This window comes from Maylandia zebra, linkage group LG11 (assembly GCF_041146795.1).
Source record: "Maylandia zebra isolate NMK-2024a linkage group LG11, Mzebra_GT3a, whole genome shotgun sequence".
Lineage (NCBI taxonomy): Eukaryota > Metazoa > Chordata > Actinopteri > Cichliformes > Cichlidae > Maylandia > Maylandia zebra.
Genome location: NC_135177.1, coordinates 12,907,331 through 12,924,366, shown reverse-complemented (window position 1 = coordinate 12,924,366; position 17,036 = coordinate 12,907,331). Strand labels below are relative to the sequence as shown.

Here is a 17,036-nt window from a genome sequence, read left to right as displayed (position 1 = left end):
AGTGGTGGTTTTGTTGTGATGTGGGGGTCCCTAGACTGGTTGCAAGTTGATCATTGGGTTACATTGGATTTAGAATCATTAATTAACTTAACATGCACATCTGTGGAGTGTGGGAGGAGACTAAAGCACCAGAGGAAACTCACATAGGCGCAGGGACAATAAGAAGACTGCTCTGAGGCAACAGACCTAAGCTCAGCTGTCTATTGGGAGAGCTCTTATAAATTTACTAGAATTTGTTTAGAAATGTTCTAGTTTTAGTATTAGAGGAGTTATATTTTTTCCCCCCAAACCTGTTTTACTACACAATTTCACATCTCGCTAGGAATCACCAGAAAGCCTGTTGATATCAAAATACGTCACTTATTACTGGTATCTCAGGATAGTGGTGCATGAGATAGCCCTCTTTTTCATAGTACTCTCAGAGTATTTTGAGTTTTTACATTAAATATCAGTATTTAGTGTCCCTGTGTCAGTATCATGCATTGTCACACAGAATTTCCTGATGCTTTGCTGTATTAATTTTTTTGTTTTTAACTCCCAGTTTTGCAATATTGTAGCTTCATTAGGGGATTAGTATGAATTGTTGATATGATCAGGGTTTTAGGCTCCTCCTACCAGAGTAATGAGCCAATGTCATGCAAATTCACCCCTCATCCCACTCCCAAAAAAGTAGACTTCTCTGTCTCTCTATCAGGAGAACTACAGACCGGGCTGATAACGAGTAGCTGTGCCCGTCACCACCCAGTTAAAACTGTATTGAACCTGAGCTGTGCACCTGTCAGTGCAACAACATGATTTTTCAACTTGTAATAGTTTTTCCAGAGGGAAAGTGTGTAATAGCTACGGGGGGCTTAACCATATCAAGCATCAGCACCTCGAAAGTTACACAAGCAGACGACAACCGCTTGTTTCTACCAAAAAAATGGAACTGTTTCCAGAGCAGTGTGATATTATTTATGTCACATCTACACATCCATTTCATCCTTGTGATCCATCACAACTGAATACAGGCCCTAGATCATTATTCTTTGAGCTGCAGGGTGCACACAGCTGTCTGGATGTATGTGTGACACTCATTATAGAGCAGGATTTATCTTCGGTGTTATCGTTTAGTGTGTGTTTGGAGTCTCCACAGCAAAATGTGCATAATAAAAATCACGAAGAGCAAAAATGATTGCTTTAATACTGAAGTGTTTCCTGCTCACTCTTAATGTATTGAATTTTGAGAACAATAAGCACGATTAGCGTGCTAGCCAGGTGCAGCAGTTTCACATGGAGAACTATGGAGAATTGGTAACATGAGCATATGACTAATTTGCAGATTAGCACGCTTCATGCTAAACACTGCTGCACCTGTTTTTAACCTTTTCCAAGGAAAAAACACAAGACCGTGGACATTTACAGCACAAATTTGGTGTCTGTTTCAGAGCTGTTAAACCTCGGGTTACTATTCATATTTACGTTGTTGTAATTCTTTTGCGTAATGAGTAATGCTAACACTTTAGTTTGTGTATATAAGCAGAGAAAACTCTAGTGATGCATGAAGTCTCATTGTTTTTGGGTGGTTTTTGTTTGGTTTTTCTCTTGATATCACTTTGGGTGTTGGTGAAATCAGAAGCCTTGTGTTGGTTGTTCTTGGTGGGGAACTGATGAGAAATGTGTCATATGTGCTCTGCTGGGACAATATTCTCAGCCACAAAGTGACTAGAGTTGTACAATCAACCTAAAGTATATTAACTACACGTTACAATCATAACAACATAAATTCTTTAACTGGAAGTTCCTATTTTCACATTTCCTAGGCGTAAATCACAGGCCTTTATCATGTGTCTTTATTTGCATTCTTTTACTAAATCAAACCACTTTTCTGTACACTAGAGGTTAGACATTATTCTCTATTTGAAAATAAGAAAATTGTTCAGTGTGTTTGTACTGTGATTAAAAAATAATGTGCCAAAGAACAGAGGAAGACATCCATGTGACTTTTAAACAGCATCTCACACAGAAAATCCTCAACTCACACTAATGAGCTCAAATCAACATGGCGAGCAGGGAGACAACTGTATTTGGTACCATAAATCAAACAATAGCAAGAAATTACATAAATGCTATAAACGACAAGATGGATAAAATATTATCAATTCAGAAAATGAAATCAATTTTCAGTAAATGCCACTGAAAGCAGGATAAAGAATCATCAACCTCCCTTTCTGCCTCCTTTTCTACTGCAGCACTAATGTTGCTCTTTTTTTCCCTTTTCACAGGTGGTGCTGAAGATTATCAAGCACTACCAAGAAGAGGGCCAGGGCAGTGAGGTGGTTCAGGGCGTCCTGCTGGGCCTGGTAGTCGACGACCGACTTGAGATCACCAACTGCTTCCCTTTCCCCCAGCACACAGAGGATGATGCTGACTTTGATGAAGGTAACTAAAAGCAGTGTGCCTGCTTTCTGTTTGTTCCATCGATCTTCTCCTGCAGCTGTAAAAACGCGCGCACACTTATCACATCACGACAGAGTGTGAAATAAATACCCGTTAAGCACCGAGCGCAAGTAAAACCGTAAGATGATGGTGTCTCCGGTGACTGCGGCCGCTCAATTTATGACAAGATGATATTAAGAAATCTTCAGCAACATGGGAGCTGTGGTATTTGCTTATTGTGAAATTTTGAAACTCCACTGTAGATAAGAGCTGCTTTGTCATTTAAATTCTGGTGCGTGACATTATGAATTGCAAATTTGGATGATTAAGTTTTTAATTAACACAGTGTTCTTGAGTTGATATACCAGATGGCTGTGAAAACACTGACTTGAAACATTTCCGTGGAAAACGTATATTGTTTTTGGCAGGACAAAAGGTGTTGTTGTTTGTCATTAATTTATTTTGGCATGACTGACGTGTGAGCCAAATGTTATATCAGATATTGCATCAAACTAATTTGTTTTTAAAATTTTACCAGGGTGAACAGAAAGTCTTTGAATTTTGGGGGGAACTACTTTGTAGATTTCTGTGGAAATCTCATTAAAATTGACCCTTATCGCGCCACGTATGTTAGCTTATCTAACAGCATGGAGGTGGGGTCGGGGGAAGAGATTGTGACCAGACACCTGGGGGTGCTCATCTCCCTCAGAGCTGAAGGGGTGACACAGGTCCTGTGTTGCTGGCTGATTTAGCTTTAACTCATCTGCAGCGTTGCTGCCGTTCTAGGACCGGCTTTGCCCGTGATGTGGAGTCAGTTGGTGCATGCCGTGTTTGGTTTTAGAAGAATTACCGCTTGCTGGGACGCCTTTGTTTGCATGCTAACAGGCTGTCATCAACTCAAGTAACGCTCTCGTCTTTTTCTCCCCGTCTCTCTTCTGTTGCCGCGCTTGCTGCCTTGTTCCGCCCCTTCACACGCACACGGTGACAGCCGCAGACTGAAGTGACAGCAGAGGGTACAAATTATGAGTGAATCTAACATGCCAATAAGTTCACAATGGAATCACTGTGTGCTGAAATGAAAAGAGGGCACTAAATTTGACTAAATAAAGTAAATTCAAGGTTGTTATTATAATTATAATTATTATTCATATTTATATTTTTTGGCTTCTTGTAACTGATTTTCTGAGATGATGTCACAGTAAACTTGTATCAAGAACGAACTGAATGTCTGTTTTCTTGAAAGTTTGAGTAAGATATCCTCCGGCGTCATGTTAAGGTCAATGCTGACTTCTAACTAAGCTAACTAGGTGCTGGGTGTCCTACCCTGTCAGTGCCAAGGGTTGATGCGCAGTCCAAGGATGGAGTGCTCTAGCTTCTGGCGTTACAGGTGGGCGGTGCGAACGTGCACGGGTTTTGATTTGGTCTTTATCCGCACATGTTTTCCTTTCCCCTGCTGCTTTCTGTCAGCATTGTTATCAAAGAGTGTCATGCCCTCTGACTTCTGCCCTTCCCCTATCACACCTTATTGTTACTCTCTCCTTGTTAGCACAAAAAAACCCCACTGCATCAGACTGAGGGGTGGGAGGAACGTGAGGTGGTCCCGAGAACAGAGGAAAGGGAGAAATCCTGGTCTGTGAGGCTTCAGCTGCTAACGAGCAATAGTCAAAAATTCAGCGGCATATGCAAGCGCCAATGGTTGCTTAAGGTTGTTAGTGTCAGGAGCAGCTCACTCTCTCTCTCTCTCTGTGTGTCGGTGTGTGTGTGTGTCGGTGATGGCTTGTTGTGTTATAAACACTGGAAGCGCTGGATTTTCCATCTGTCATTCCCTTTAACTTAACAAGGGCTTCAGCGAGTAGCGTCTTGCCGTGAACTCTGGGAAATTTACAGAGCTACAATAGAACTCTGCTCAGTGGGGATTTTGATCCAGCTGTAAAAGGTGACAGGCTTCAGGTTTTCTGTCAGTATGGAACAAAATTCAAAAACGGAGATGGAAATGGGATTCATTCATGTTCTCCGTGCTTTCGACCTCTTAAACGGCAACAGCACATCATAAAGCAGACAATTCTGTAGCTACACAGCGCTCCCATCTCCGCTCTCCAAGCTGACAGAAAGTTTATGCTACGCACTTATGCTACTACACATTTAGAAATAAAATTGAAAAGCGGATTTAATGCCTGTACGTTTGATCATTTTGGTCTCACACTCAAGCTTGAAACGTCTACACACACGCGCGACCAGTCAGGCCACCCTTTTCTCTCTGTCTCGTCGCCCCTGTAGCAATTGTTAGTGTTTCATCTGTGCTGATGCTGGGGCGGGTGACCTCGACCAACTGTAGAAGCAGCAGAACAACAGAGTTTTGTTGAAGAATGAATCAGACATTGTAACTTACTCCTGTAGACATTTATGTGGTACTACTGTGTTATAACAGAGTATCTGAGTCATATCAGGTCACAAATGCGTATTGAATTAAAAAACGAATTCTGTCAATGTAACGTCTGCTGCTATTGTACAGACAAACAATAGGCAGCGCTACTCACTGATACCCAGGCCATCTGCCTGTATCAAAGATTTTTAACCACGCTGAATGTTTCTGCAAATAAAGTAACTTTGCTGCAGAGCAGTAGCTTGGATAATGACTCAGAGGTAGTTGCTCACACTTGAGTTGGTGATGCTTTGTGTATGAACCAATCGGATAGTGATCTTAATAAGCTGCATTCTTCACTGAGAAAGAGGCTTGGAAATTTTCTTATGATGTGGTTGTAGTTGCCCAGATTGAGCAGTTTTTTTTCCACATATAGCTCTGCAAGCTAATGTCAAGAACATTTCAGAGCTGCAGTGTATGTGTGAACACAGCTATGGAATAAAGGAAATTAACTGAATGGATTGGCCTCGTGCATCAGCCAGATGTCACAGATGCACGATACAGCCATTTGAGTCTGTGTCAGACCGATATGCGATATGAGTATCACATTGCTCCATCGCTACTTTCAATCAGTGCTCCATTAATCTGTACCTTGCTCTTTTTTTCTTTTTCTGTAAGTGGACAGAAGCAACACACACTCATTCAGACGCACACTGTTATACTGTAGACTCATGTCCTCTAGAGGCACATGGGTAACGCTGTCCAAAATCTGAACATTTTTATCAATTTTTGATGACTTTTACAGTGTTTGCTTCAGACCTATACCTTTTATTTCAATGCAGCCTTATCTCTGACCATTATAATGAGACTCTGATACATATCAGTTAACCAATACTCTCTGAGATAAAGCTGGAGATTTGGGCCTTCACAGACTGAGCTGACAAGCGTGTACTCTCTTCACCTCAAATCAGCCACCCTCAATACATTTTGCTTCCAAGGTCTGCATATGTGGATAGATTGGTGTGTGTGCCTTGTGTTTTTGTGATCTGTGTGTGTGTCTGTGTACACCTAAATCATCTTACACTGACTCATTGCCTGCTGGAGGCCCCTCAGATTAGAATTACTCCTCGAATCTATCTCGAAATGAACAATGGGCAGGATTGGCAGCTACGTGACTCTTTTTTTTTTTTTTTTTTCCCCTCCCTTCCCGTGTGTCTGTGTGTGCGCGCATGTATATGCTATGCTATGCTTTCATCAACAGGTGCCAGTATAGAGCTGTAGTTACAGGACAGTCAGTGGCAGCAAATGTGACCAAAATGAGTGAGGAATGAGATAAAGAGTAATTGAGCACGCACAGCAGAATCGGCCTCAGATTAAAAAAAAAAAAAAAGAGAGAGGAAAAAATGGGAAAAGAAAAAAGAAATGACCTTGACTGAACCCCAGCCCTCCTATCTTCCAGTGTCCTTGCACACACGCTTTCCTTGCATCATTGACAAAATGTATTGAGAGAAATGTGTGGAACTGCGGGCACTTATTCTCTTGGCATTTTGTGCAGTAGAGGCACTCAAATAGCATGTTAATCATGTGCATTGGCCCGACTCTTTTGTTGTGATATCAGCAATATTACAAAGCAGAGGTATTTTAGTACAGAGCGACTATCACAGGGTTTTCACTGGTGTATTGCAAATCCACCAGCTAACCGGACTCAACTCATCATCTGGGGGTTGACTTGATAGTGAGCGGGATCGAATCACGCACCGTAAAGGCAGTGAATCTGTGCATTTCTAGATATTTTAGACCAGGCAAACAAAACTGTTTATTCTACTTCAGTAAATTACTGAAACTGGCAGGTGGTATTTTCCCCTTAGTGCTGGCTAAAATTTCTCTTTGGGTACCAAATATTCCAAAAAACAGAAAAACACTTTGAATGTGTCATATTAGCATACTGTCCCGATTGAAAAACAGGTTGAAAGAGTTATTAGTAGTAGAAAAAGAGTAAAAGAACCAAGTAAATGTTATCATTTGATACTCTTGAGGGCTTGAAATGAAAGCAACTGGACTTCTTTTTGGTGAAAAATGTTTCATCTAGTAGCAAGCTTTTCTTCGGGAGAGCTAGCTCCTATGTTACATAAAAGCAGCAGCTCAGCAGGACGACACTGCTGACATTTGCACTTAAAGGAGAAAGGACATTCTTTTGATGATGCTCATTTTCACATTTTGGACTGAGAAGACTTGACGCTTTGAAAGAGGAGTAAAGTAGGCCATCTACATTGACTTTGAACGACCATTGTACAAAAGACGTAGCGGCCCGCGATACCACCTACAGTGCGGCCTTGAGAGCTCCTCCCAGGCGATTTAGCCCCCACTCACACCTAGAGTCATGTGACCTGAAGAGCTCATTTGATGGCAATTTCCAAGGCAATTTCTCACAAGCATTTCAGACCATGGCCCCTGTGATGATAATCACCAGTGCCTTGTTTCACACCTTCGGTCATGTAATGACTCGCATAATTAAGATTGGTTTATACGACCTTCAGGACCACCTCCCAGGATTTAGAACTGAAGAAGCATCTTGGATGGGAGGTGAGGGTTGTCACAAACCAACAAGCCCTCAATACTACTATGACCTACATGATTGAGAGGCTACATTCATATAATCCGAAACCTTTAGTTGTTTAGCTAACAGTATTACACCTATGTTAACTAGTTAAGCCTTGATTATATCCTATTAGGCTGGAGACCTGACGACCAAGTACTAATTCCTGTTATACTCCTTTGAAGTCCGCCTGCAGCCTACTGCCTGAGGTGCATATGAGCATATGTAATGCTAATGCTCCACAGACAAGTCCATACGGGGTGGAGGAAAAAAACAGGCAGGACCCGCACACTCACCATCTGATGACGAAATTTAAATTGCCCACACCCAATGGGACCACAGCGGACTCATAGATGCAAACCAGTGTAATCAAAGCTTTACAGTAGGCCAATTCATTGTTGGATCACAGTACACTGAAGATCTCCCACAGGTATTGCCTTCATTACTTACCCTTCATGCTGGAAGTGGTTAATAACCTCTCCTCTTAGTAGCAGCAATGTGTTTGCACAGAAGAAGTAATGAGAGGTGCACTTCATGCAGCTTCACTGTTCAGTCTGTGCCGCGCAATATGGCGGGTGGATAAAGCTCCGTTGACACTGTAACTTTCAGCTCTTTGTGTCAGTGTGCCATGTTTCTCATTATGGTTCTGTATAAGCTCTGCACTCTCGCGTATTGTAGTTTTTATTGAGATCTCACTGCATTTGACAGTGTGTGTGTGTGGGGTTTTTTTTTTCTTCCATCTTTGCATATTTTGCCGTGAAGTTGTCTATTTGCATACAGGTTCACGAAGATTTTTCTATTTTTAAAAAAAACAACTTTAAACAATCATTGAGCAAAAACTTTGGGCAGCTACTCCTTTTCGAAATCTTATTGAATAATCACAACTACATCACAATACCAGGAACTCATTTGCGTTTTGCTGGATTAAAACACTTCTTTTAATCATCTTCAATCAAAGTATGATTAGTGATGTATATATTTGTTTGAATATATGAATCTGTTTAGTCTGTTAAGTCTATAGATGTGGCAGCCAGTCCTGTTGGATATCTGAGACGATGAAGAGATGCTTTATTGGATTGCTATGGACAATAACAAAGCTGCTCTAAATCCCGTTCTTTGTTTATTGTTTTTTACTCGCCTATGCTCTGTTTTGTCCACCTCTGCTTGGTAGTCTTGTTGCCATTTTTTCCCTTAATAACAGTCGAGCTCTACACTGTAAGTATTTCCCTGCGTGTGATAGTGAAAATTACAGCACGGGAGTGTGAAAAATTATTTGGACACACTGGTGATTGACTTCTTCTGACCCTTGGATTGGCAAAATTTGCTAAACCACTTAGCTCACCAAAACAGTTATTTCTCCTCTATCCCATTAGATAAATATACGAGAGGGAGGGAGGGGGATTTGGAAGCAGTTTCTCTTAGCTTGCACACAGCACCAAATGTTGTTTTAACTGTTTAGAATGATGCTGCCAAATCGTAGAAGCTGGGTTGGTTTTGCGTTCTGATCTGGTTTGCTTCAGTATTTCAAAAAATGGTGAGAAATACCTCCTCACCTCCATGCAATTGATGTTATAAAAAGTTGGATCTATTGCACAAGTTTCAATCTTTTAATTAACCTTTTTTTTTCTTACTCGTTAAATAGTTTAAGCTGATCAGCTCAGTAGATTTGAACCCTTTGGTATTTTGATTAAGTAGCTTTTGTCAAATTTAATAGGCTATAGCTGTTAATTCCATGTGGCAGATACATGTTTAATTCTCATGGGGTAAATATTTATTGGATCAGGCTCAGATACACAAAATGAAAAGATTTGGATCAGTATCGGGCCAAAAAAAATGGGTTTGGGGTGGGGGGAATCTCGACTGGGAGACCCCTCGTGAACACAAGCACTAAAACCTTCAGCAAACTGTTAATATTTGTTGGGAACTGTGGCTTAATGAATTTCACAGGATTACAAAGCATAATTGGGTAGTGGGGGTTTTTTTTTTGGCTTGTAAGAAGGGACTGTATCAAACAAACCGTTGCTCAGTACCACTTTCGGTGTTTGATATTCAACCCACGCCGCTAGACTTCGGCAGCAGGAGGAGGTATCCTGAAGGTAGAACAAAATTAGTCACCTTCCTTCCACTCTCCACTACTTCTCCTTCTTTTCCCCTCCCTTTTTTTTCCAGACTCACCACAGGTAAGCACTACCTATAGCCTTTCTTCCCACAATTTTCTTCTTTCCTGCAATCATTGATTGTTTCCTTCCTTTTAGTATTTCATTCTTCATTCCTTCTTTTATCATCAACTTTCTTTTCCTTTTCCCCCCACTCTCCCTCCTGTTTGTCCCCACCTGCACCCAGTAGCCCCAAGTCTTCCTTCCATTCCCGCTACAACAATGGGAAGATGCTATTTTAAAAAGAGAGGATGAAAGCGCCCGACAAATGTCCTGTTGGGGTAATTATTTCCCAGAAATTCTTTCTGAACAAACTGTACTAAGCCAGCAATGGCTTTTGGTTTTCTCTTAGAAAAGCAACTGCATTGATGCCAGCGCCAAGAAAATTGAATAACTGGAGTAATTATTGTGTTCCTGATTTGCAGTACAGTGCCTGCCGTCATAGGCGCATTAACATCAGCAAATGCAGATATAACAGTGGAAGTTGATTGATGTTATGCAAGTTCATGATGATAGTTAATGGTCACCTCATTTGTGGTTATGCTGTGACATCATTGCAGTACTGCAGTCTTCTTCTGAACCATAGGTGTTGCCACTCGGAGAAAAATCTCTCTATCAGGGCTGATACTGGGTAAAAAAGTGATCAGTGTCTTGTTTTTTGGGGTAGTGTATTGTATGGTAATAGACACATATCACAATGCATTTATGTGTTGCTTGTATTTATCTGTGGAGTCTTTCCCCCATTGAATGCGTTCCCACAGCCTTCTGATTAGCTTGCTGCCCCAAGCTGCTAGCTCTCTGCCTGACACAGGTTGCATTGGCTGCAAGGCCTCTGGCCTCATGTCATGTTTCCCATTGGCCCTGAGGATGGGAGCTGTTGTCAGCCTTGTGAAACAAACAAGTTATAAGGGGGCTTGTTTTGCAGTTTGAGCTCCCTGATTCGGTAATTAGATGTGTTTTTGTGGCTAGCCCCCTTAGACAAAACATGATGGCCACTTCTCAGCCAAGGAGCATTTCACTTGTACATTTGACGTGTCAGCTGATAACAGGTTGTTGCTACTTAAGTCTTAACAAGACACTTAATTAAAAGGCACATTGAAAGCTACCCTTGATGTATAAACAACCTGTAATCATTAATGAGGTTGATTTTTGCTGATTGGCACCCTCTTTTCAGTTTATTTGTTGTTTATGTCACTCCTGCTGCCTTTGTTTGAATTACTCAGCATACTAATTAGCCACATAGCTTTAGATTGTAGTGAATATGATTGGGCTGCAGGGTAAAGAAAAATGCCTCCTTACAAGGGAAATCTGGCTGCTTAGACTACAGATTTAAAACTCAATGGTCAATTGTAACTTTATTGGAAATTGATTTGGAGCATGTCCACACATAAAACAACACATACATACACAAAAAAGAGAGGAAAAAACAGCCCAAGTTTTATCAGTAGCATTAACAAAGTACACTGTGCATCCTGTGTTTCCTGAACTCAGTGACCATGTCTTTAGATTTCAAGGTGTTTATCTTTAAAAATGACTCACCACACCAAGAAACAAACATAACAGGCCCATGGGAATACTCTTCACCATGAAGGAGGCTTACAATGAGTGTATCATCCGCATATTTAATGAAATGCCTGTTAGCCTGTGTACTACGACAGTCATTAGTATTCAAAATGTATAGTAAGGGAGAGGGACAACATCCTGTGGTGAACCAGTAGAAGAATTCAGCTGATTGGAAAAACAGCCATTTACTCTCACACACTGAAAACTGTTAGTTAAAAAGTCTAAAATGCAACCAAACTGGTTAAGAAGCTTATCAGCTAAAAGATGTGGCTGGATGGTATTAAAAGCTGAAGAAAAGTCAATAAACAGGAGCCGAGCATGGACTTTGGCCCCATCCAGTTGGCAATATAGGAAATTTAATAAAGTGACCCCAGCATTGTAAACGCTCCTACAAGGCCTGTATGCAAATTTCAGTGGATCAATAAGCTTTTCTACCTGCAGCAGAACCTCCATGCTGATGAGCTTTTCCAAGGATTTCATCACTAGAGATGTTAAAGCAACAGGCCTAAAATCATTCAGTGATGTAGGTTTTGTAGTCTTTGCAATTGGAGCAATAATCGACTTTTTCCATACCTTTGGAAGCTTCTGTTGCTGGAATGATAAGAGAAAGATGTTGCATAATTGCTCAGCATAAATTATCCAAGAGAAAAGAGAAAGTCCTTCCAAAATGTCCCTGTTCTTCTTCTTCTTCATAGACATTTTAATAAGTGTTCTGGCTTCAGGCACAAATCCCCTTTGAGGTTGCATCGAGAGCGAAACGCTGCCAAATCAGAGACATGGAGCTACCTGCTGTGGCGACCCCTCGTGGCGAGGGAGTAGCCAAAAGTATTTTCTTCACTGGCACTTGTAAAGGTTTTTTTTCTAAAGAGTCTGTTGAAAATGCCAGTATTTGTTGTGACTTGCATATTAAATATCTAATGTTCCAAATAGGGCTGGGCGATATATCGAGTTTTTTTAAAATATCGATATATTTTTATACGAGATATAAGATGTGACAATATCTTTTATATCGATATAGTCTATGTTACTTTATAATTATAGTTGTGGAGCCACAAGTTTGCCTCTCTTTTGTCCGCTTTTGTCTTTACGCAAGGTTACTCTGCCTCGCCTCTCCTTCACTGAACACAACTCCCCCTCCTCCCCCATCGCTTCACCTGCAGGCGGAGACAAGATGGACACGGCAAATCTCCGTTAACGAGTTACTGCGTATCGCCCCGTGCGTTGGGCTGGACGGCGTCAACGTGTTAACGAGCTAACCACGCTAACGAGCTAACCACGCTAACGCCATGCACGGCCTGAAATCCTTTCATTTTCTCAAAAATCGACAGTGCGCCTTATGTATGAATTCTGGTTGTGCTTGATGGCCGCGAACCGATTTTATGTGGAACACAGCGCTCAGCAATCTGTCAAAAACTTTTTTTGTTCGACTTTGGTAAGCTACGGAGCTGCACCGGCTTGATGGATTGTCGGAGCATTACGGCTACCGAGGAGCCTCGCGGAGTGATACGTAAGGTGCTTCGACGTAATATTACCGTATTGTGTGTGTATAAGGACCATAAATGGCACCTGTTAAGAGACACGGTTATGAAGTGAATTTCAAACTCCAGGCTGTCAGTCACGAACTTGGAAAGAGAGCAGCTCTGAAATCTGTCTTTGTTATTATGCTCAGCGTCTTTTAGTTTACATTTTGACTGCGTAATTGTGAGCTCTTTGTTATGCACAAAAACAACATAGTTTTCTTTTATTTATGGAGCATTATTATTTAATAAATGCTCATAATTTATTTTTGAGTAGTTTTTTTCATGTTTAAATCTATGCTGTATGTTAATAAAAGTGCCTGTGTGACATCTGGGACACAGCTTTGACTAAGAACTCTCTTTTTGTTCTTACCTTATGGCTTTAAAAAAATATCGAGATATATATCTTATATCGCCATCCAGCTAAAAAATATCGAGATATATATCTTATATCGCCATCCAGCTAAAAAATATCGAGATATGAATTTTGGGTCATATCGCCCAGCCCTAGTTTCAAATGAGACAACACTTACAGTTGCAGTCAAAGTCGTCTGTTAAATACGGTGTGCGTGTTCTTGAAGAATCACAAGGGCACCAAAATGTGTTGGTGTAAATTCACTGCACAACTCTGTTACATCCCCGCTGGTGTTTGGAGTTACTTGCTTAATTAGACCTGTTGTCAGGACTGTGTGTGGGTTTGTGTAAATGCTGCTTGATCATCCTCTCCCAGACTCTCAGGTTATTTTATTTTTTTTGTATCTTTTAGGGTGTGGCAAGACTAATTGCATTTTAGGCATTTAAATTACCATCTGTGTCCAGGTGACCTCGTGTCGTAACCTCATGCATATGTGATTGACTTCTTAAACAAGGTATTTGAACGACCGCTGTATTATAAACACAATTTGGTTCATTACATTTGGATCACAGACTGCAAAGAGTTGTAAACTTCTTTAAACACAATATTTAATGTGGTAACTGTTTTTAAGCTTCTAACCTTTTACTGCAATCTTTATAAAACAACTCTCTGAAGTCAGAAATCTAATCTCCACAGAGATTAGAAAATCTAATCTCTGTGGAGATTAGATTTCTGTGTGTCACTGTTATCCTTGAAATCTTCTTTCCACCTCTTTCAGGAAGGCGCATTGTGTTCTTGATTTTCCTTTTTGTTGTAGACAATGTGTCTTACTGTGGATTGTCTGTGAAGGTTCTCTTACTGTGGATTGGTTACCACCAAGGTCTTTAGAAATGTTTTTGAAGCAGTGTCTGGCTTTGTACCTCTAGAAAACCTCTTCCTATGTTCTTTGAGAGTTGTTGTGATCTGGGAATTGTTTACACAATAGGATAGGAACATAGTTTTTCAGCAACCAGAGTGTATGTAATTTCATTATAATGAGGAACACCTCTACAACCCACACTTCCAATTTCATTTCTGCAGTAGGAACCCTGACTGCAGTTTTGGAGGCATTGTTAGCATTTTGTGAGTAATCCTGGTGATTTCAATGTTTTTGTTGCAACTGTAACGACGTCTTCTGCTCTGCTTTGACTGACGGGCAGGGAAGCTGCAGAGTTTTTCATAGGCAAATTTTCTTTTAAGCAATGGTTCATCTTCATCATGAGGGTTGATTTAATAAACACCTTGGAGGGAAGCTTCTCTGATTGAAATTTTGTCTTAAGGGGAATTGTAAAGACACCATGAAATCAAATTAAAGTGAATACTGTGTGCTGTTTATACACCAATGATGGGGGAAAATCATTTTGTGGGTACTTTTATTTATTTATTCATTTATTTATTTATAATAGTTTGCTGTTTGCGTATAAAATGCCAAGGAAATGTTAATGAATCATCTTCCCCTGGAGGCGTATACTGATGATGTGGTAGGTGGTGCCTGCTCAGCCCTTGGGAGCAGACCAGTAAGAGCGGACGGGGCTTTTTAGAAGGAGAGCATCCTCTCTGGCTCCTCACATTTATAGGAAACACAGTGATGAGTAAGTGCTGAAGCACATACCACTATGCTAGCAATTTTATGGGAACTCAAAATCTAGCAAAATGCAAAAAAAGAAAACACCTAATTGGGACATGTTAGATCAGCTTTCTCCTCCTGCAGGGTTTGTAAGTTTTCTAAACGTTGTCATTCGTGGCAGACACGATGATGTGGGTTAATTGAAGTCACAAGGATTAAAAATGCCTTTGTCGTGATTTCTGCTCTTTGCTTGTGTATCTACATATATATAATATTCAGCCTGTGTGTATTGGGTAAAAAATGGTCCACACCTATTCTGATAAGGTCTACCTTGGAGTTAGCCCTTCAATAGATCAGTCTACCTGCCCCAAATGGGAAATTGATTTCCTCCGTTTTTCCTTACTCTCCCTCAGTGAGGCTAATTAGAAATCACTTGGCAGCCCACCTTTAAAGGAAATACATAAACATAAAAGCTAATATGTGGACTGTTATGTATTAGGAGTTTTCAAGGGCACATTGGCCTTTTCTCTAATAAAAAAGAAAAAGAAATCACTCATTCCCTTTCCCATTGTCTCCATACTAATATTTCCTCTTTCCTCATCTTGATCCCCTCTACGTGAGTTTTGTGTCTCTCTCACTGTAGTGTAGATCTAAGACTGGCTGTTAGCAGCGAGCCTGGTCTGTATCTGTGTTTGAATGCTCACCTGGCGTTATAAATCAAGAATGTGAGTCCCCCGGGTGCCGTCACCATTGCCATCAGTTCCACTGTTTTATTCATCTGCTCCTTTGTCTCTTCACGATTCTGCCCCGCATTAAATTTTGTGCATCTGTGTGTGTGGAGGGGGGTCAGAATGCATTACTGCAGACTGCAGGATAATCCAGGTGTGCTGTAGGGACTAGTGGGAGGGTGAAAGGTAAGCAGGAGAGAGGGATGTGACAAGGATTTGAGAAATGAGGTGGGGATGCTGAACATGACACGGGAAGGACATTTGCTTTTTGGTTTAAAGCATTAAAGGCAGTAATTTTTAAAGATACTGATTTTGTAAGCGCAGCATCGTAGCGGCAAAATCACCACGCACACAAGATAAAGACAACAGCTGCGCTGGCATTTCGGCTATATTTGTGTGTAAAATTATCATTTGACAAGAATGTTAGAAGCAACAGAAGGTCTCTCTTATTTTTTCCCTGTCACACAGTGCACAGCCGCTGTGAGGGTGACAAATCACAAGGAAAACGCGGTGCATGTGCTAACGATTCATTCCGCTCCGCTCGGCTTCTCTGACCACAGGATTTACAACAAACAAACAAACAAACAAACAAAACAACAACAACAAAAAAGAAACGTAGAGGAATATTAAAAAGTCACTCAATCTAAGTTTAAAAGTTGAGGTAAACTAAGTATATCTGCAGTGACTGACAACACAAAGACATAGTTGACATTTCCACATTGAGACAGCATTTTTCCCCCAGAGTCACCGTTCGTTTTATAAGCAGAAGCCAATGAAGACTCTTACTTCCAGAAACCTGAATATCCAAAATTTCTCATCTTCCTTTGCAGCTCTGCTGGGCTGTTTTAGTCACAGATGGGCAAGCGTTTACTCATGCGAGTCTGATAGTTGTGAATTTTTTATTATTAGTTGTTTAAAAAAAAAAAACACAGGTGAAGCCACTTGGGATTTAGTTTGAAACAAATGATGTGGGTGGTGCAGAAATTAATTCTCTCTGCACAGATACTTAGTTCATGTAGTCACAGGTGTAGCTACTCCAGCTTCTCTTACACAGGACTGAGTGCACTTTCAAAACCTGTTTGCAGCCATTAGCAACGCGAGGGGTACCTCGTATTGTTTATGTGAAGCTTAAAGTATAATATCAAAAAATAGGTATTTAAAATATTTTTACATTTAATGTGTTCGCTCGAGTGCAAATATATGTATTAATGATTTGATGACTCTTGATTGCATTTAAGGCATTTCTTATTTGTCATGAGAATTATTCATTTAAAGGAAGAAGCATGTGCATGACTGAAAAATGGGTATGTGGAAGCCTGTGTTGAATTGTGTATCCCCTTCATTGCTTGGACCTCACAAACACTCAAATGTGAAATGTGTACAAGTTGAATGTGGTTTTCTGCAAACTGAATGTTTATGTTGGTATGTTATGTTTGGTCAGCTGTTAGCAAGTATTGTAGCTTGTTAAGGTAGTTGCTCAGCATTCTATGGGAAGCACCCATCAGCTCTATTGCTAGGCTTCATCATTCAAAGGAAACAACATGTAACATTACCCATTCTAATACTCTCGTGGGCTTTTGTGACCTCACAGATGATATCTTACTCCCCTTTGCCTTCATAATGTCACCAAATCGGCCACCACAGTTAATAAATAAACCTCCACTAGCTATGACATTTACCTTTGTTGATGCTAACACCTGTATGACTGTGAGCACCCAATTTCCTTCCTTTTTGT

The 17,036-nt window shown here is 40.7% G+C and overlaps 1 protein-coding gene across 1 annotated transcript in view; it reads left to right on the top strand.

Moving 5' to 3' along the window:
* The window catches only part of LOC101478558 (eukaryotic translation initiation factor 3 subunit H), a 59,984-nt gene that overhangs the window by 6,059 nt on the left and 36,889 nt on the right, over positions 1-17,036 (top strand). The window contains exon 2 of the mRNA XM_004568074.5: positions 2,265-2,421. Coding sequence (XP_004568131.1) covers positions 2,265-2,421 — 157 coding nt within the window. The remainder of the gene's footprint in view (positions 1-2,264; positions 2,422-17,036) is intronic.